At 50.6% G+C, this 22,019-nt stretch overlaps 1 protein-coding gene across 1 annotated transcript; it reads left to right on the top strand.

Moving 5' to 3' along the window:
* Nucleotides 1-234: 234 nt before the first annotated feature.
* niban2b (niban apoptosis regulator 2b) lies at nucleotides 235-21,061 on the top strand (the record flags this gene model as incomplete). Its single annotated transcript, XM_084456825.1, has 15 exons — nucleotides 235-289; nucleotides 7,281-7,411; nucleotides 8,528-8,656; nucleotides 8,767-8,872; nucleotides 9,089-9,256; nucleotides 13,878-13,993; nucleotides 15,610-15,714; nucleotides 15,882-16,044; nucleotides 16,691-16,878; nucleotides 17,318-17,473; nucleotides 18,242-18,355; nucleotides 18,480-18,587; nucleotides 18,756-18,867; nucleotides 19,409-20,034; nucleotides 20,342-21,061. 15 exons carry the CDS (start codon nucleotides 235-237, stop codon nucleotides 21,059-21,061), a joined length of 2,997 nt encoding a protein of 998 aa, XP_084312951.1.
* Between the last annotated feature and the right edge of the window lie 958 nt (nucleotides 21,062-22,019).

Raw genomic sequence — 22,019 nt, forward strand, 5'->3', positions numbered from 1 at the left:
TCCCTCACTCTCGATGCGAAATAGACGTCAGCTTGCAACTGCTCAACTTTTCTTCTCTCTCGCTCACTCTCGGCTCTTTCTCAGCCGCTGCTCAGTCACTTCCAAGTTATGTGTGTAGTTGTTTAGGTAAGGGTGAGTAGGGGGACACCCAAGTTCAGAACTGTTGCTGGTACATTTTCTTCTCCTCTCTGAGACGAACGGGAGTGCCATCACTGGAATCAATTTCATTTCGCCATGGGGGACGTGATTTCCAGCCACCTGGATGAGGCCAAGCGGGAGATCATTACAGGTGAGTCGGGTCTGAATGATAAGGACACCTTTCGACACGTTTTAATAACAGATATGGTCCATATGGTTGTGGTATTCCAGGCGGTTGTATATGGAGACGTTGGGTTGGGTTCGTTTCTGAGAAGGAGGTGCTGCAGAGGTTGAAAGCTTTACCTATGTGACCATATGATGGGACTGCTGTCCTCTGCAATGCTTTCAACCTCAGCTGGATTGAGCCCGGCCTGTGTGGACATGTTAGGCAGCAGGGTTGATGAAGCCAGATCCAGATTTGAGAGGGGTAAAGCTAGGCAGGTGAGGGTGTGGTAGGAGACAGGACGAGCTCCCCAAACACTCAGGATCACTGCTGGTACGTGATCTGCGTTAGAATCATACATCCCGCTCATCGTGTAGCCAACAGGAGAGATTTCTATTCAGTCCAAGTCTTCCTTTATATGAAACAGACTCACTGGAAGAACATTTGAATGCCCTTTTATTTGGAGATATTGTCTTCCCTTGTTCTTAGTTGGATTATAAACTAATAGGGAAGCAACCGAACGATTCTCCCACGATGAACAAGGGGGAGGGGGTATTAAAGTCATTGCCTACTTTTTAAAGTCATAGCCTACTTTTTAAGTTTCGACTAGCCATTTCGGAGTGAGACACGCATATCAGATGTGGAATTTGAGGAATGCATGGAAAAACCATGTGTGCCTGCGGATGGAAATCTCTGGGCCTTGGGCTGTAGACTCTCTGGACCGAGCAGCACCCCCACACACACTCTGAAGAACCAGGCAGTCAGAACAGTGACCGACCCAAAAGCCGATGATTTTAGTCTGCTCGGGAAGCGTCTGTATTCATCATTATGTGCTTAGGACACGTCTGCGCGTGGCTTTCCATGATGATGATGATGATAAGCATCAATTATCTTGATGATATTATCAAAGCATCCGTTATTCTTGATGATATGAATCGATCAGTCGGTCAGAGTTAGATGTGATCCCATCTGGAATTTATGAGCCGTATAGTGTACTGTATATGCTATGCTTATCTCCCGTTAAGAGTGCTTGACTGCTGATAACCGCAGCTGTCTGGGAATCCCTGCTCATGGCACTGTTCCAAGAATGAGCGTCATACTTATTGTCTTCCCCTAACATAAAGAATAGGATTTCAGCACCTCTTGGACTTTTAGCTTCCTGTTTGGAAGCACACACCCACCCTCTCACACACACATACACACATACACACACAGGCACACAGGGGTCTATATGTATCAGAGGTCAGTGGGTGGGGGCTGGCGTGGCAAACAGGAAGTCCTAGTGTGGAATGTTTGCCCTGTGGCAGAGAGAGTGAGACGGGGTCTGTGTGAGGGCTCCTCTGGAGGGAGTGGTGAGGCACAAACAGGGTGGGTCTGTGTGGCCTGGCAAGGAGGGGCACACACACACACGCACACACCCACCCTTCCGAGGCCAGAGAGGTCTGTTTGAAAGAGCATGTAGCAAAACTGCTCAGCTGCTTTGTCGTTCCGCACTGCGTTAACTTAGATTAGATTAGTTAGATTTAACCAGTTCTGATCTACCCCATTATGTATACTCACTCACTCACTCACTCACTCACTCAACTCACTCACCCACCCACCCACTCACTCACTCACTCACTCACTCACTCACTCACTCACTCACTCACTCACTCACACACACACACACACATTCTCCTCCTTTTCCTTTAATGGGAACAGGGTCTAAATTTATGAGTCAGCCTATGGGACCATCTCAAAGGAATGTTTTTGTAAAGCGTTGTGGTGAAAGAGAAAAATGAGACTAGCGTGTCTGTTAAAGAGGAGTCTGGCTTATCCACTATGACTTCAGCTGTTTCCCAACAGATTAAGCTACCTCAGTGCATATACTACCATAAATCTACTTTTCCTTTACTGGAGTTGGGCTGCAAAGCTGTGTTCAGTGGAGCGGATTTGTAGCCAGTCATGGTGTAGTATCATTAGATCCCACACTGCTGCTACGAGACTCAGCACCGGTGAGGCCCCAAACACAATTAGGCTGGGAGGCTGGGAGGCACACACCAGATCTACTGTACAACAAAGCGTCAGCTGGACTCCGAATAATGAATCTCTCTCTCTCTCTCTCTCTCTGTCTCTCTCTCTGTCTCTCTCTCTGTCTCTCTCTCTGTCTCTCTCTCTCTCTTTCTCTCTCTGTCTCTCTGTCTCTCTCTCTCTCTCTCTCTCTCTCTCTCTCTGTCTCGGTCTCGGTCTCGGTCTCTCTCTCTGTCTCTCTCCTCTCTCTCTTTCTCTTGCTAGCTGTCTTTATCTTTCATCTGCTTACCCTTTACTTCCCCCCTCATTCTCTTTCAAAATAGACATATTATCAAAGGTGTATATTACCCTAATGGATGTGTTATCAAAGGGAAGATTAAGGTTTTCCTGGCAGGGAGTTTTGGTGTGAAGGAGATTAAATTGTCAAATGAAATTACCTCATTTTATGACATGAGGTAATGGAATTACCTCTTTCATTACTTTCCCCAGTTGGTGCCTGCTAGAGGTGTGGGGTAGTTAGGAACTACTTTAGTAAACACACACACATACACACACACGCACGCATACACACACACACACACACACACACACACACACACACACACACTGACCTGCACTGCCTGACATGTGAAAGAATGTAACCCTGATGCAGAGAGACGTCCAGCTCCCCCATAGCAGCCAGACTGCATGGATATGGACAGAATGCATAGAACTGATCTTGAGCTGTATGGCGTCGGCAAAGTCCCTCTACCCTTCTAAATGACTCTTATGGCGATTGAATTAGGCTTCTCTGATATGTTTCACTTCAATCGCCCTTTTGTTCCTCTGGTTTTAAGATAAGATATAACTTAATCATAATCCCAGGGGGAGGGATTTGGGCATTGTTTTGTACTGTTGAAAGTTCTCTGCAATGCCACAGTGTAAACACTATGCTCTATAGATCATTAACACACTTCTCCTTTTTTTAAACTATATTTTTAGGGCATTTCTGCGTTATTTAGATAAGACAGTGTAAGGACAGACAGGAAAGGTGGGAGAGAGAGAGGAGCATGCAGCAAAAGTCGTGGGCCGGATTCGAACCCGCGCCGCTGCGGTTAGGACCAGCCTTTCGATAGATACTTTAATGACAGATGGATAAACTAGCCTTTACGTGGTACGCGCCCCAACCCCAACGCCCCCGTTAGCACTCTTTTTTAAGTCTTTTAAAGCCAATCAATTCACAGTACTTATGGCACGGTACTACATTTGTAAGCAATCCTGGTTCTGTAGCCATTACTCATCGGTGAGTAATGGTGATAAGGGCATCCATTCACCTCACAGTGCGTAGATAGTGGAGTGGCTACGATGATTAACGATCTCCTCCTGATTATCTACAGTGGATCTCAGGCTTTAGGTCCATCTTGTTCTTCAAGGGACTCCCACAATTCTCAGCAGAAAAGCTGCAGGACCTCCCTCACCTTGGCCCATCATGACCTGTCATCACCCCCCCCCCACACACACACACACACACACACACACTACATGCAAAGACGCTTGGCTCTCACACTGCAGAGAGAATCTCACACACACATATGAGCAACACATTTCACACACTCCTGCTCCCGACTCCCAGGACCATAAGTTCCGGGATCTGTGGAGTGAGAGAGGCCTGAAATAGGTTTCGCACAACTGGGTGTTGTTGATCTGCCATCGTAGATGTACTTGAGGCTGGGAAACAGCATGGAAACAAGGCAGCCATTGGGAGTCGCTGGGTCAGTGTGCTTTGGCCAGAGAGATCACCCGGTCGGGAAAGTTCTCGGCAGAGCTGTTCCTGGGTAGGTCTAAAGAATAACCCAAAAAACTTATTTCCCACAAAACTAAAGTTCCACAACCATCCATCTCATTAATGGGACACATAGGGGATATGAAAAAACATGGTTGTGTTTTGTTCTAACTCAGGTAGGGGTATCTCGAAAACTAAAGCCTTTTTTGAGGACTTGCTGCTAGCCTATTCCTGTTGTTCCTGGTCAGTGGCGCTACATAAGGAACGCTTGAGAAGGACCGATTGTCTTTAGTCAACACCCCTGCAGTCTGATTGTGCGCGGGTCATGAAAGACTTGAATGAATGAAGCCATTTTCTCTGTCCATAGCTTGTCATGTGGCCACTGGCCACGCCTAGTGACAACGAATCTCAAAGCAGAGTGTTGAGTGTGTGAAACCGTGTGATGCTCTTTGTAAATCCTGCTGACGGTATGAAATCAGACAACGGCCTGTTCTTCTGTTTCTTTAGTCCCTGTTCCCAGAAAACGCTCATGTGATCGCATCAGGTTCAGTCAGAACGTGACACAATCGAGTCCAGACAATGGTCTCTTGTACTCCTTAACACCTACAGAGTTTGTGACTTCAAAGCCACACATTCTGTACTGTATGTTGTTCTAGTACCCCGGCCACCTTTCTACTGGTACCCTGGCCTTTCTAGTGCCCCACCCACCTTTCTAAGTCACGCCCACTATCAGAAAATGAGCTACTGTACTCAATCGTCTCACCAACTGTTCCCCCAGAACATGTTAATGTGTGTGTATAATATCGAGCCACCGTAGTATGTCTTCCTCTGTACACTGAGACCTAGGCTAGCCCTCTCAGCTCTGCCCCCCATGACTAGACTCTCAGACCAGATTTCCAGGTTTTGTTGCTTTCAGAAGGAACCCCCCCCCCCCCCCCTCACCTTCAGCTAATGGTCACATTCCTCTGAGACTTCCTCTTGGATCAGCCAGCTGGCCACACCAGGACATTCCCTCTGCTTTGGATCATCACGTCTAGTCCTCAACGGGGACTCACTCAACGCTTGACCATGAGACTACCGACTTGGCTGTCAGCTTTTACTTTTTATTAAAGTCTAGGTGACTTCAGTGTGATAGGTACGCGATGACCTACGGTGACTATACTGGTTCCGTGAGAAGAGTTTGTGACACAGTCAGCTCCGTGGAAGCCACCTGACGTCCCAAGTCTTGACAGTGAGTGATGACCAGCTAGCAATGGTTCAGTGGGTGAGAGTTGTGAGTGTGAAAGAGGCTTTGCTGGTGACAGGGCACTGCAGCAGAGAATGTTTTTTTCCTCCGTTGTCAGGATGTTTGTTTAAGATAGTTTTGCATTTAGTCACACTGCTCAAAACACTGATCCAGCTAAGACTCCTTGATCATTTTAACCAGCTCTGACTCCGCCCCTCCTCCAGAGCCCAGGCCCATACTCACAGAGACGGTAGAGAAGGACAACAGACTTGAAAAAGTGGGTTCAGAGATTTGAAAGATTTAGAAAGAGACATTTGAAAGGTTTAGAGTTGATCTATTGACACGCCCGCCCTTTGGTGAACTATTTCCTGGTCGGCCTTTATATGACCGTACCCGTAGGGAGGTGGACTCTTATCCAGCGTTGCCACTCCCCCACGCAGATAACCTAGAACTAAAGAACTCCTTCATGCTTATCCTCTCCCCCATATCTCAGTCGCCCCCCAGACACACACACGCGCTACGCCCGTGTTTCTGGTTACCCAGTGGCTTTACCAGAGGGCCTAAATATACTGTACAGTATGTATTGTATGGGGCAGCTGTGGCTCAGTGGTAGAGCGGGTCGTCAAATGATCGTAGGGTCGGCGGTTCGAATCCCGCCTCCTCCTGTCCACATGTCGAAGTGTCCGCGGGCAAGACACTGAACCCCAAATTGCTCCCAATGAGCAGGCTGGCACCTGCCGCCATTGGTGTGTGAATGTGTGTGTGAATGAGAGGCCATTGTAAAGCGCTTTGGATAAAAGCGCCATGTAAGTGCAGTCCATTTACCATTTACCATCTTTCTTTATGAAGGAACTCTAATCCATCTTATTAGATTCGCCGGCCAACCACCTCCCCTGCAAAAGCAATATTTCATAACCGTGATGCAGAACAGATGGGATCAGAAATCTCTGCTCCACCATAATTACAAATGTCACATATTAACATATTTCTCCATCCAGTTCCGAATCAGAACGACATATTCTGACAGTCCTGTACTCCGGAGATATGACCCAGAACCAGACTGTGATTTCCAATCCTGATCTCCCATCTTGCATAGCTGCTAGCAGATTTTCTCCTGAGCCGAGCCCTGCAGGAGCTTCTTGGGGAAGATCTGGGTGGACTGTGTGGATTGGTCCACAGACCGTAATGGGAGGACCCTCGGCGGTCCTCTGCTAGGAAGAGAAGCCAAGCTGTTTGGCACCAGCGAGGCGGTTCATTCCCTCTGGTCTGGCCCGGCTCCAGCTCTCCCTCTCTCCCTGCTCCAGAACCCCATCCCTCCGCCAGCAGACCATTCCTCCATGCTACATTTGCTGGTCCACACTCCACATAAAAAAGCTTGGGACTGTAAACAAACAACTGAGACCTTTCCCTGCAGTTTCAAGATGGAGGTTTAAAATGGGAGATTTACTCCAGAAACCTCTCTGGGAGGATTGTAGCACAATGGAAGATTAAACTGTTTGTTTGAGCACTTTCAGGATATGTCTTTGAAAAAAAATAACCTTTTTAATTGCGCAAGCATTGACATTGTGCCATTTCTCTTCCTGTGGACTCCATTTTGGGCATGACTAAAGCTTTGAAGGCTAACTGTGGGTAAGGCAAACACTGATGTGGACTTTCTGATAAAAGGACAAAGAGGACAGTGTGAAATACCGAGCTTTCTCTAAGAGCCGTGTTAACTTGCCTAACGCTTGTTTGCTCAGTGATAAGTATGGCAGTGCGTAAGGGAGCACTTGCACATGTGTGACCTCTGAGTCGTATTAGCCTAGCGCGAGTATCAGTGTGTACATGTACCGCCATCGTGTACCTCAGCCTTCGGCATGCCCCATTACGGTAAACAAAGTGCACCCTTTCCTCTGTCCCAACCTGTGTACAGTGCTTCATATACATGGCGTATCCTTGTTGACTGCCTCGTCTGCTCTCTCCTGTCTGTCTTCCCCATGCAGCGCGGACTGGCGAGGTGATGGGAGCGTTCGGCCAGCTGTACGAGCAGCAGTACGCGGTGGCCCTCTTCAACAAGGTGCGCTTTGACGTCGAGGGAGGAGGGGGGCCCCAGCCCCAGCTGCTCCGCCGCAAGGTAACGACGTCCTCACCTGACTCCTACTGAACACCGCTTTCTCCTCAGCTCCGGTCCCTGAACTCTGGGGTTCAGTTTACACTGTATTCCCGCAGCCTGTTCTCACACGCAGTCATTTAGATAAGTATTACACTGCTGTTCTCTAACTAACGTTTCAGAATCATTTCCTTCTCAGAAGGGATTCAGAACGGACGTGTGGCTGACGTGGGCCTGTAGACCCTCAGTTGATTCTGAAGATCAGGGTTGCGTTACATCAGGGTTGCAGTGCAGGTGAACGTGTTTGGATTAGCAGAGTAAACAGGGGGTGTTTAATAAATACACATAAGTGGATCTGGTTCCTCCGCCAGAGCGCCGGTGAATCAGGAAGTTCCATGGAAGGAAGGAAAATGGGTCGTCCATGTTTGGCTCCAGCCATTCATGTCACTGTCACAGACCCGGGTCTTTATGGGGATTGGCCAGGGTTTATTTCAGTGTTTAAAGGCCTGTTACACCAGGGCTCCCTTGTAAAGTGAAACTATGGTATGGTCTGTCTGCTTCCGGCACACAATGCAAAGGGCATAAAAAGTGTGTGTGTGTGTGTGTGTGTGTGTGTGTGTGTGTGTGTGTGTGTGTGTGTGTGTGTGTGTGTGTGTGTGTGTGTGTGTGTGTGTGTGTGTGTGTGTGTGTGTGTGTGTGTGTGTGTGTGTGTGTGTGTGTGTGTGTGTGTGTGTGAGAGGTGGTTAGTGTGTGTGAGAGGTGGTTAGTGTGTGTGTGCGCGCGCACGTTTGCGTGCGTGTGTGGGTGGGTGTGTGAGAGAGAGAGGTGGTTATTGGCTTAGGTAAGAGAGGCTTTCAAGGAATGCGGACCGCTTTCCTGGGAACAACAATACTCAGTGGGTGGGCGCCGTATGAGTAAACAACTCCAGCCCAGAGTCTGGTACTTTCAGCTGAGACGTCGATGCCACACACGATTAACAGAGCTGCGATGACGTCTCGAGAACTACCCAAAATGCTCTGTGGCGCTCTGCTTCTGGCAAATGTTTGTCGACATGGTTGTTGACACAAATAAGAGTAAATGTCACTCCATCACTGTGGGATTTGAGCCGACCCTCTCCCCCCCGACCCTCTCCTCCCTCAGGTCCCTCTCGCCGACAAGTCCATCTTCTCCGGGGCTCTGTTCCAGTACCTGGAGGAGAACAAGAAGTGGAGGAACCGCTTCCTCTTCGTCCCCGACTCCTACAACATCCACTACTACGAGAACAAATCGGTGAGAACCCCGGGTCCGGCCTCTTGCCTTCCGCTGACGCCGGAGCTGCTGTGATTGGTGTGTCCGTGTGCGGTGCTCTTACCCGCCCTGTCCTTTGTGTTCCCCTCCAGTCCCACGACAGAGGGCTGCACCCCAAGGGAACCATCAACTGTGCCGGCTTCAAAGTGCTGACCTCCATGGAGGAGTACATGGAGCTGCTCAACAACAGCCTGCCTGGTGAGAGCCTGTGGAGGGGGGTGTGTGTGTGTGTGTGTGGGGGGGGGGGGGCTAGAGGGCCATTCTAGGGCTGTTTTGTCAAACTTCGAGCATGAGACCTGTGACTGTTCTTGTCAGGGTGTGCTCGCAGCTGTGGGAACGATCTACGAGGAGAGAGAGGGAGAGGGCAGGGTGTCGGCCTGGCCACTGATGTAAGTGTGTGTGTGTGTGTTTCAGGGGTGAAGGCGAAAGTGGGCAGCTCTCCGTTCCTGAAGTGTGCCACCCAGTTCCCTCTGATCCTGTGGCACCCGTACGGCCGCCACTACTACTTCTGCGTGGTGACGGAGAAGGAGCAGCAGAAATGGCACGCGGTCTTCCAGGACTGCGTCAGGCACGCCAACGACGGTGGGTACCGATACATCGACCGCAAACACATCAACCGCAAACATCGACTTATTGTACACCGACCACAAACGCATCAACTCAATCATTCATACACGATACACTTGACAATGGATAGTGAACGTGACAGTGCACAGTGCAAGAAGGTTGCGTTCAATACTAAAGCACTTAGTGCGGCCTATTTTGGTATTATTTTGTGTGCTACACTCGCACACTGATTCGCTGACTCGAATGGTTGTTTCCCAGCCTTGGTGCTGTGCTGTTACAGTATGTCATTCAGCTACAGTGGAAGCAGTGACTGAGCTATGCTACTGTATCAGTACACAAGAGCTCACTTGTCCTGAATCAATGACTTCATAGTTAGGCTATGTCGTTTGTATTCCGGAAGACGCGTGTGTTTGTATAATGCCTCATCCACAGAGATACTACTTGTTATGCGGGTCTCGTATAGAATAAACCTGTTTGTTTGGTGGGTAGAACATCGGGGTATGTGCCGTGACATGACCCTAGAGCCCGAGGCCATTCACATCGACTGCTAAATTCGGGAGTTTGAATTGCGTAAACGCATATTGCTAACGGTTCCGCGTTTCCCACACTTTCTCTGCGTCCTCCTCAAAACCCGACTGCATAAAACTCCCACTCCTTCCTCCTCCTCGCTGCTCCACTTCCTCTTACTGTCGCTCCCGCCCTGCCCCCCCCCCCCCCCTCTCCTCCCCCCTGTCTTCTAACCCACCCCCTCCTCACACCACCGGGACCGGAGTCCTGGCGACATGTCGACGCGTTGAGAACTACCAGGGCGGACGGAGCGCGTCCCTCCCTCCCTCTCTGCTCTGCGTCTCTGCTGACTGGCCGCTCGGCAGAACCGCTCCACCGTAGAGAGTTCAAAAGAAGACACTGTCCATATGAAGCACAGAGGGGCTTCCAGACCCAGCAGAGCAGCGGTCGCAGCTGCTCGCTAATACCAGACTGCTATAAACTCTCACACGCACACACACCACACACACACACACGGGCACGCTGGCTTGGAGATATGAGGGGGGGGGGGTAGCTGTAGCACACTGGCAGTTAAGTGCTGACGTTTCGGCTCAGGCATTATGGCTTTCATCTGACCTCCTTACCAACGTGCGTGTGTGCGCGTTTGTGTGCGTGCGCAGCAGTGCGTGTGTTTGTTTGTGTGTGCGTGTGTGGGCGTAGCATCTGTGTAATGTCTCCCATGATCTCTCTCTCATGAAAGCTCTTATCTTCTGGTATGTCTCTCTAAAGTAGGCTAGCGAAGCTGACCATATATGAATAGCACGATCCAGCTGTAAATGGTGACTAACAGGAGCTATTGATTAGATTCTGGCCGTTTTTGTGCTGTCCAGGCCACCCATGGTTGTGTTGAGGCGGTGAGCGTGTTGGCACAGAGAGAAGCACACACATAGTTTATACATAGCTCCTGGGTTTTGCCTTGTTATCATTAGGCTGTCATTTTCTCAGCGTTATAATTAGTGACCCACAGACTTTTCAACATCGGTGTCCCAGCATGGAACGCGGCAGATAGAAACTCAGGTGAGGTTTAGATTGGCTGCGGTCTCGGCCCCGCATGACGTCAGCTGTTTACCTGGTCCCTATAGTGATCTGGGAGACAAACAGAGAGGCGGGTGCGGGGGCGGCGCCCACCACAACCTGCCCCTCAGGCAGCTTTGTTCTACCTCCTGACGGGCTGTCATACTGCTTCCTTTACCTCGTGTCATGCTTGGGAGCTCACGCGATTTGACTCACAGTTACCGCGGAATTAGGATTTGACAGAAAGAGAAATTGCCAAACAGACCGCTGCACGTCATGCGCACGCGCACCGTCTTGTTCAACGTTCTGCACTGAAATCTCTCTCCCGGAGGTTGACAGCGGAATTCCACACGTTATTCCACAGTTTTTGCAGTGGCAAAGCAGTTTGTGTGAACTGTTGTAGTAGGACACTACTCTTTCGCTCTGAGAAGTTTAAATGTGTGTAGTGACTTACATGACTAGACTCACGGGCCACGACCCGAGTTTTAAACAGGCCCTCCCATTGCTAAACCTTTGTTAGGCTAATTGGAGTCATTATGGAGCATTTCTGACCAGGGGCACCCTAGTTGGGTGGGCTCAGTAACACAGAGCCGTGTTGGCATCTATAAAGCCAGTGTGTCCTGGGACATAACAAGAGAGGCTCTGCTGAGAATTTAGCCCTAAACTGGAAGCATGAGCTGGCCACATGTCCCAGGGCATGATGGGACATGATGGCGACTTCATCAGTCACCTTGTTTATAAGCACACACGACTCAATGTGACCTCTAACTCAATAGAAGGAGATACAGGACCTGGTAGAGAGAGCAGATGTCATTCTTGGGATTCTCTCCCCTGGCAGATTGTCTCTGGTCTGATTCGATTTCTACTTCAGTATTTCGACTTCAGATCTCAATACGTTGACCAGGGGCTTTATACATAGGCCTAGCCCTCTCCTTTAAAACAAGTTCAGTGGCGTTGTGCATGTTTCTGTGGTATTGTGTGTACAGGTGAGGCACAGTGATTTCACATAGACTTAAGTGGCACAGTGGAATAACTATGATTTTGAAGTTGGTCAGTTCTGAGTATATGCCCATATCTAGTTGTCTGGGCAGTCAGAAGTGTGGTATTGTACTGAATAGCACCGTGTTTAGACTGGGGGCTCAATAAAGTCTGGTATGTGGTGGCAATTAATTTCCTTAGGCTGTAGGCTGCTCTCTCTCTCTCTCTCTTGCCCTCGCTCTCTCTCTCTTGCCCTCTCTCTCTCTCTCTTGCCCTCTCCCCCTTGCCCCATCTCTCTCCCTCTCTCACCCCTCCTCTCTCTCTCTGATTCTTGGTTCTCCCAACCCCTTCCCCACATAGCAGGCCTGGGTCTGTGGAGGGCTGAACACAAGAGGGGCCCTGTCCTGTCCAGTACACTCTCTGCTGACCCCCTTGACCTCACCCCCGTTCCCAGATTCCCTGACCACCTCTGGCCAGGGTCTCATGGGCCTGGTCCAATGAAAAGCAGCGTTCCACCAGTAACTAGTGATGCTGAGTTTGTTTTTGTCGCTATGGAGGGGGCGGGGGCTATTGCTTCGTGGCGGTATTTATATGGACCGTTGATTAAAATGGTTTACTAAGATGCTGTTCTGAAAACAGGGTGTAGACTCCTTCTAGAAACCATGGCGAGGAGAGATGTTAGGACGTCTGTGTAAACAGGCAGAGGAAATACCCATAATAGCCAACATGCCTCAGCTGTGACACAGGTCTGGCTTATGTCGGGGGAGTGTGAGTGACTCCATATGTTTCCTTCATGCTCTGTACATCACGTACATTCCTGTATGTGGCCCACGAATGCCGATTTCACAGCCATCCTAAAGCACTCGGTTTTCAAAAGGTGTTTCCATGTAGACTCACTTGGTGAATTGCTGTTCTCAGCAGTTATTGATGACTGTATTTTGTTGATGTTAATCTTTCCCTCAGGATGGAAGCGCCTCAGAAATATCTCTTTTCTCTACTTTGGGTTGGCAGAAATCTCCTTATAGGCTGATGAGGCAGCTCCTTAATAAATTACTGCCTGTCTCTCTTCTGACACACACACACACACACACACACACAGACAGTGAGGTTTGAGAGGCAGCAGTCTGGGGGGGGGGGGGGGACTTCCTGCCTCATGGCTCTCAGCTCAGTATTATAGTACTTCCACCCCTCACTCTCCCAGGCACCATACTCTCTCTCACTCACTCACTCACTCACTCACTCACTCACTCACTCACTCACTCACTCACTCACACACACACACACACACACCCTTCCTGGCTTTGTCATGGCTTGAGTCCACACACACGTGTGCGCGCGCACGCACACACACACACGCACACACACACGCACAGACACAGCTCTGGATTCCCCCATATTTTTAACCAAAACATAAGATTTCACATCATTGTTCTGCTGCTCTCTCCTCCTGCTGGACTGTTTGCATGGTTACATGCCAGATTACACTAGAAATCCAAACATGGCTTTAGAAACATATGAAAATATGAAAACATGACATGACTCACCCTCTTAAGATAAGATTCTCAACTCCCTGCCTCCAGCATTACCGCCAGTCAGGCTGCTGACGTTACCACATTACAGAATAGCCGCTATGCTATTCATAGTCATCATGATTAGTTATGGAATCAGTTTTCGGAAATCATTTTGGGGAAGGTAGTGGTCCACTTCCCCAAAACTGTTGACCTGGCCTGGAGTCCCTCTGCGGTTGCCATGGCTACAGTATGTGCCGGTATAAAAACAGCAGCTAGTCATAGAGGGATGATGACCCAGTTTATCTGTGGTCGCCCTGAAATCCACAGCGCGTGACTATGTTTCACCGTCTGGAAAAGTCCAGGAAAATTCGAAGTTAGACTTGGGCTTCTGTTCACATTTAAACAGTCTCCGGAGAGGGGAAAGTATTAAAGCGTCTTCCCTCTCTCTTCAGTAGTAGACATTAATAACGCAGCGCTATATTTCCATCGGCTTGATGAAATGTTGTCTGACGATCCTACCCCTCTCTCGTGTGTGTGCGTGTGTGCGTGCGTGCGTGTGTGTGTGCGTGTATGCGTGCGTGCTCCAGGTCTGTCGGAGGAGAGCAAGGTGCAGACGCCGGCCTTCACGGACGCCGTGCGGCTCTACCGCCAGGCCCACGGCCAGTACGGCACCTGGGACATGATGTGCGGCACGCCCCCTCAGGTGAGCCACTCCCCCTCCCGTCTCATCCCGCCGCCCCTCATCTCGCTGGGTTTCAGGAGCGGCCGGGTTGAGCCGGGCTTTCAGGGCGGAGCACGCATTTTTAGAAAGTAGTTCCGCTCTGCATCCCATTCATGTATTGTCTGTGCCGCAGGGCACATCCCAAGGTCTGCATTCAGAGCTCTGTCAGGTGTGCGCTGGTTTCTATAGCTCCGCCAGCAGAAACAGGTTCTACCAGTTTGTTTGTCCCGGATCTCCAGTACAACAACAAACAAAGTCATGGATGATCTGTATCGCATTCTGTAATGTCTTTACATTCTGTCTTTACCTTCCAGCGGTTTAAATTACATTCCGCTGGTTGGGATTTAATCATAGCGATGTTGTACAGAGGATGTGACCGAACTGAAGAGTCACTTGAACAGAGTCGCTCTGTTCTTCGATCCTGGAGCATTTCGAGCGGAGCTGAACGGCTGGTGCTGGCATAGTCTTATCTGGACGTGTCCTGGTCTCATGTCACACAGCGTGATGAATGCCGGCCTCTGTTTTGGGTCGGTATCAAAGATGTCCCTTTAAACACCGTGGACCGATCTTCTGGATGCATGAGTCCAGCGTGAGGCTGTTGGGCTGCTCTGCGTGTGTGTGTGTGTGTGTTGTGCGTGTTGTGTGCGCGTGTGTGCGCACGCGCGTCTGACACCTCAGTGAGATGCATAACATTATCGCAGGTGTGGCCTGCTGACCCGACGGTGATGTAATCCATGACACGCCTCCGCCTCTGGCTTGTAATTGGAGAGGGATCAGTGGAGGCATGTTTAGGGGAGTTACTTCTCAGGTATATCAAGATGTAGTTTATCTACTGCAGGAGGGAGGGAGGGAGGGAGCGAGTGAATGAGGGAGGGAGGGAGGGAGGGAGGGAGGGAGGGAGGGAGGGAGGGAGGGAGGGAGTGAATGAGGGAGGGAGGGAGTGAATGAGGGAGGGAGGGAGCGAGGGAGGGAGGGAGGGAGGGCCCGGGGCCATAGCTGACCTTTGTCTCCTCCAGTCTGTGAGACAGTAAGCATGATGGGTGTGAGTCAAGGCCCTCCCAGGCCCTTGTCGTAATACAACCACAGACATTCAGGCCACACACACACACACACACACACACACACACAGCCAGTCAGGCCCCTGCACCGCGGTGTGCGTCAGGACTCACTGAGCTCATGGCCACAGGATGCGGTGTCACCCCAGGACAGGGGCCACAGTGTCATCTCCCAGCTGTATTCCTGAGTCCTGCATGTGCTTCCTGTTGCTTTGGTCTCTCCAGTGTAACCCCAAAACCGTGTAACCTGGTTGAATATTAGGAAATAAAATTGCAGCGTTTGTGCCGGACAAGGCTCTTAGTGTCACTTTTGTACTGTACTTTATTACTTTTGTACTGTACTTAATTACTTTTGTACTGTACTTTATTACTTTTGCTTGTTGAGCACACTTAGCGTTTCACTGCTCATCGTCCTGTATAATGTAGTACGTATGTGACAAATAAACAAAAGGTAAAACATCACCTGATGCACCTGTATTAGATACTTCACCCTGAGTGGCCGGTCACTGTGGTCTGATCCAGCCCCCCTCTCCGTCCCCGCAGATCCTGTCCAACCTGGTGATGGAGACCCTCCTCCCGGAACTCCGGGAGCTCATCTCCCCCCGACTGAAGGGCAAGATGCACGAGAGACAGAGGAACTGGATGCTGGTGAGCTCTCTCTCTCTCTCTCTCTCTCTCTCTCTCTCTCAAACCAGTCCACCTTTGTCCGGCACATATTATTAACGCTAGCCTACGTAAAATGCAGTGCGCGTTCTCTACCCCTGCCCTCTCTCACGTGTGTGTGTGCGTGTGCGTGTGTGTGTGTGTGTGGTCAGATCACGGACGCGGTGTACACTCTGGTGCAGCAGCAGTGCCAGGCGCAGTACGAGGCGGTGGTCCAGAGCTGTGAGGCGGGGCGCCCCCCGCTGGAGGCCTCCATACGCACGGACATGGACCAGATCATCACCTCCAAGGAGCACGTCACCAACAAGATCAGAGGTCAGTACCCGGACCCCACCGTTAACCCCAGGCGCGCTGGTGCATTATGGTCCGTACACCGAGTCTAGTTTGACATACACCTTGTTATTTTTTTACCCTGCATCCCGATATCTAACAGCGTAGCTTGACGGGTGTTCGTCACAAGCCCGCATTCCGACATCTTGTTTAACAAGCCCACTGGAGTACGACATATCTTGTTATCTTTACTCTGCATTCCGATATCTACCCACCTAGTCTAGTTCGACAGGTGTTTATCACAAGCTCTGACAGATTAAAGCTGCGTCCACCGTGTGGAACGTGCGTCCAGATGCACGGCATTCCGTAGACTGTTATGCGAAGGACTGTCGTCAGCTCCTCCGTCATGAGCATAGCCCGGCGGTAAACAGCTGTCAGACGGCCGTGAGAGAGGGAGGGAGCGACCGCGAGGGCCATGCACCAGGGGGGGTCGGTTTTCCGGCGCTAGGATAAGCCTCCTGCTAGAGCAACGACAACAAAAACATGCTCCTCATTCTCGGCAAAAGTGTACCGGATCTATTGAGAGCTTGCGAACCGTAACCCCCTAACCCTCTCTCTTGCGTCGCCCCCTAACCCTCTCTCTTGCGTCGCCCCCTAACCCTCTCTCTTGCGTCGCCCCCCGCCCCCCTAGTGGTGGTGCTGCCCAAAGCGGAGAAGCTGCTGAAGGTGAGCATCCAGCCCTACATCGGCTCCATCCTGGACGCCCTGATGGAGCCCACCAGCCGGGGCTTCTCCGAGGTCCGCGACGTCTTCTTCAGGGAGCTGGTGGACATGAGCAAGAACACCCTCAACGACGGCACCAAGGAGACGGTGGCCGAGGTGAGAGAGGGGATGGGAGAGAGGTTGGCCCGACGGTGAACTTAACGCTGAGGGACATTAGCAGCGCTGATGTAGCGAGCGCTTAAACTCACCAGGCCACTTAAGCTTAGCAATACCCAGAGCTATGAGCCATGGCTTGTCATACAGTATAAACTGTATAAGACACACACACAAAACATAAAGGTGTACACAAAACGCACACAAATATACATATAGACATTGTGATTATTATAATTTAATATTATTTATTACAGCCATTCTTATTCATATATATGTTATCTCTTTTTGTTTGTTTGTTTTTTAATTAGTACTATACTTAAGCAATATTTACGTACTCAGTATGTCCTGCCAATAAAGCGTATTGAATTTAATTTAATTTAATAAACTAGGCCTCAGACGGCACTGACCAGTGCCCTTACGCCCCCCCCTCCTCTCTCAGCACATGGAGAAGATCTCCATGCTGGCGTTCCACCCGGTGAAGATGCAGAGCTGCTACGAGAAGGTGGAGCGGCTGAGCCTGGAGGGGCTGCAGCAGAGGTTCGACGTCGCCAGCCCCTCCGTGTTCGTCCAGAGGGCTCAGATCCTCATGAGGGAGGCAAGTCCACAGCTACACCCCCAAACGCCCGCCTTTACGAAGTTGGAGACGCCCAACTATCCAGTGTTTACATTCCAAATGCCTCATGGAAAGCAGAACGTTGAATAAGGCGGTATCATGTTGGAACTACATGCGGTCTGCGCTTCTGCACGTACCGTTTAGTCCGGAGTCCTCAGAGACTGGGAAGCCCTTCATTGTTGTGGTCGGAGAATAAGCACCCGCTGTGGCCGCTACGCGCTGCAGCTACGCTCAGCGGCGAGGCTGGATGCCTCGGTTGACAGGCTGTAGGTTTTGGGAAAGAGATCCTAGAGCCAAGTATTCCAGCATTCATCACCGCCTGTGGAGAATCGCATAGCTGTCCTTTCTCCATAGTGGCTGTGTCCTGCTGGGGGTGGGGGGGGGGGGCACTCTAAGCCCGGGACCCAGGGTCACTCAGAGTTCAAACAGAAACATTGGAAATTCTGTTTATACTCCTTATATACAATGGAGCAAGAATCGCCCCCTCAGGACTCTGAGAGTGTTTTGGTTATAAAGGGAGGGGCTGGACAGGATTCAGCTTGAATAGGTAGCTGTCCTTTTGTAATGCCACTCTCAGGATTTACTGAGGGGAGAGTGCCCCCTTGTGGTATAGTATGTTCTCATCAAACCTTTTTTTTTTTTTTTTTTATCCAATCAACAGTTGTTCAAAACTCACTGTTTTATGAAACCTGTCGTGTTCCCGCCCTTTGACAGATGATAACCAACCGTTGTGTGTTTGTTTGTGTGCAGCAAATGGACGACGCGGTGTACACGTTTGAGCAGATCCTCCACCAGAGTCTGGAAGGCCAGGATCCCGAGGGGCTCTGTAAGACCATCCAGCGCTGCCAGGACCGGGTGATCAAGGTGAGGACGCCCACCCCCCCCCCCCACCCCACCCCAAGACTGGCCACAGGGGTGGACGGAGCCGCGGGCAACTAATGAACCACCGCACGACGTCCTGACGTCCGTTCTGACTTTTCGTCCGTAGAAATTCGACTACGACAGCAGCACGGTGCGCAAGAGGTTCTTCAGAGAGGCTCTACTGCAGATCTTCATCCCCTACATGCTGAAGCAGCTCAACCCCGTCTGCGCCTCCGTAAGTCTCGCCGCGCCTCACCCGTCACCGCGGCGCCGAGCCAAACACAGCGACGTACACACACAGGTCCTGGCCTAGCTTCCCGTCCGAGCGTATACGCTTGACCGTTCCGGCTCCTGTGTTTCTCGCTGTGTACTGATCTGTACCCGTGTGTCCGGTCATTCCCAGGAGCTGCCTCGCTTCCGGGAGCTGATCTTTGAAGACTTCTCCCGGTTCATCCTGGTGGAGAACATCTTTGAGGAGGTGGTGCTGCACTCGGTCATGAAGGACATCATGATGGGTGAGTCTCACAGTTTAACACAGAGGATATCCTGCTGTATTCTGTTTAGGGAACAGCAGTCTCCGTACAGTACAGACTACTGTATAGTGTATTACAAAAAGAGGTTGCGCTTCAACAAAATAGCTCTTCAAGTTAAATTCGTTATATGATTGAAAAAGCTTGCGAACATTGCAATGGTAGCACATCTCAGTTGTTCAATTCAAGGAGGACAAAATACTCACTTTTCACATGTTTATATTTGGCTCACATCATACAAAATATGCTAACGCATTTCGGCAATCAGCCTTCGTCAGAACGTACACAAACATACGTTGACAAAGATTGATTGCCGAAAGCGTTAGCGTATTTTGTATGATGTGAGCCAAATATAAACATGTGAAAAGTGAGTATTTTGTCCTCCTTGAATTGAACAACTGAGATGTGCTACTGTATAGTGTCGTTCACCCCCTCGCTACTGCTGTGTGTACTGTATACTGTAACAACGTCTAACGTAATGTCCCTGAGCTCCATATACGATGACCAAGCTTGTCTGTCTCTGCAGCTGTGAAGGAGGCGGCCGTCCAGAGGAGACATAACCTGTACAGGGACAGCATCGTCCTCACCAGCAGCGACCCGAATCTCCACCTGCTGAGCGAGAAGCCCCCCATCGACTGGGCCGGGCAGTACGGGGGCCAGGGGGAGGCAGAGGGAGACGAGGGGGAGGGGGACGGCGAGTCCCAGAAGAGACGCCGGATGAAGCAAGTGGTCTCCATGATCCAGGTGGAGGGGACCCCCGTCCTGCCCAACGAGTCTTGTCTGGAGGTGCCCGGGGTGGACGGGATCCCCGAGGAGAGGGAGGAAGAGGAGGAGAAGGAGGACACGGACACGCCATCCTCCCCGGAAAGCCTGCATCAGCAGACTCGGATCGGAACCAGCCCCAAAGCAGACATCCCGGAACCCCCCCCTGCACTGACAAATGGTTCGGTCCTGAAAGAGGCCGAGGTGCCTGAGGTGCAGACCAAAGCCCCTTCAGAGGGGGTTCCCCAAGAGGCTGAGAAGACAGAGAGCCCCATACAAGACCCTGAGAGCACCTCGGCCATAGAGAGCGCCATACAGGAGATCGAGAACGCTGTGCAGGAAGAAGACACTGAGCAAGTGATGGAGAAGGTCACACAGGAGGTGGTGGAGGTCTCATCCTTGAATCAAGAGCTACCTGCACCTTCAGAGGAGGTCGTATCTACAGCCCCAGTCAGGCAGATTGAGGCAACTAGACCTGTAGAACCAGAGCATTTACCAGAACCAGAGCATGTACCAGAACCAGAGCTTGCTCCGGAACCAAAGCATTCACCAGAACCAGAGCATTCACCAGAACCAGACCACGCAACAAAACCAGAGCTTGCATCAGATCCAGAGGTTGCACCAGAACCAGAGCATGTACCAGAACCAGAGCATTTACTAGAACCAGAGCTTGCTCTGGAACCAAAGCATTTACCAGAACCAGAGCATTCACCAGAACCAGACCACGCAACAAAACCAGAGGTTGCACCAGAACCAGAGCATGTACCGGAACCAGAGCTTGTACCGAAACCAGAGCTTGAACCAGAGCTTGCACCGGAACCAGAGCTTGTACCGGAACCAGAGCTTGTACCAGAACCAGAGCTTGCACCAGTGCCAGAGGAGCCAGAGAACACTGCAGATGTCACTCCAGAACTGGACCAGGCCACCTTGGACTGTCCTCCCTCTCCCCACAACGACAGTGGTTTCCAGTCTCCCACCAGTCAGGGGGTGGAGGAGGGGGAGGGCGCCGAGGCCCCACAGCCCCAGGAAGAGCCCCATCACACGGGGGCTGAGGCCCCACAGCCCCAGGAAGAGCCCCATCACACGGGGGCTGAGGCCCCACAGCCCCAGGAAGAGCCCCATCACACGGGGGCTGTGGCCCCAGAGCCCCAGGAAGAGCCCCATCACACGGGGGCTGATGCCCCACAGCCCCAGGAAGAGCCCCATCACACGGGGGCTGTGGCCCCAGAGCCCGAGGAAGAGCCCCATCACACAGGGGCTGTGGCCCCAGAGCCCCAGGAAGAGCCCCATCACACGGGGGCTGTGGCCCCAGAGCCCGAGGAAGAGCCCCATCACACAGGGGCTGAGGCCCCAGAGGGAGCAGCAACATCCCACAATGACTCTGAAACAGGAGAGGAGGACAAGACAGCAGCAGTGAATAAGGACTGAGCCATCGTTTGTGATATATACTATATTCTCATGTTATGTCCATATGAGAGAGTCAGTAACTCTAATGTCATCATAGACAATATCATAAATAACATTGCTGATTGTTCAGTTTTCCACTTCAAACCTGTCATTCTCTAAATGGCCCACACTATACTTTTCCATTGCTATATGCTATGACCAATACTATTGCTGAGCGGGGCTCAGATCTTCATGTAATCTATTGTTTTTGACGACCATCTACATTCCATCTGTTAGAAAAAGCATTTAAATTGCCTTCCCACATATTCTCTGTGAAAGACCCAGTAGAGTCCTTATGGTGTTGTGTAAATATGAAACTGGGATGCTGCACTCCATTTAAGGTGTTTATATGGGGATACATGTTTGATGATTGTTTTGTCACAAATTGTGCATTTCTGTCTTTTATTTCATTCTCTACATGATATTCAAGAACACTATTTCTTATAATCATGTGTTTGTATTCCACCTTAAAAACTAGTCATTTGATACCGAGTCTCATGCCGCGTTCCAGGCAACCCGTAACTCGTGTTTTTCCGACCTCCTACACGTGAAAATGCTCTGGAATGGCAGTCAAACCCGTAACTTCCCACCCGTGAACTCGTACAGATCGATGTACTCCCAGTTGCCTGGTGGGAAGTTACGGGTTTGACTGCCATTCCAGAGCATTTTCACGTGTAGGAGGTAGGAAAAACACGAGTTACGGGTTGCCTGGAACGCGCCATCAGTTGAATTTCTGGGAATGGCATGCTATTGGTTGGTGGGAATGGCATGCTATTGGTTGGTGGGAATGGCATGCTATTGGTTGGTTGGAAGCTGCATAGTAAAAGTGTAAAGCAGTACTTTTTATTTTCTCTTTCAAATTGAAATGACAATCCGTCAAGTAGATTGATGTGCAAAACTGTTCTTTCTCTCAAGAGTGGCAGAGAGAG

The sequence above is a fragment of the Borostomias antarcticus genome, assembly GCF_949987555.1.
Source record: "Borostomias antarcticus genome assembly, chromosome: 23".
NCBI classification, from domain to species: Eukaryota; Metazoa; Chordata; class Actinopteri; order Stomiiformes; family Stomiidae; genus Borostomias; species Borostomias antarcticus.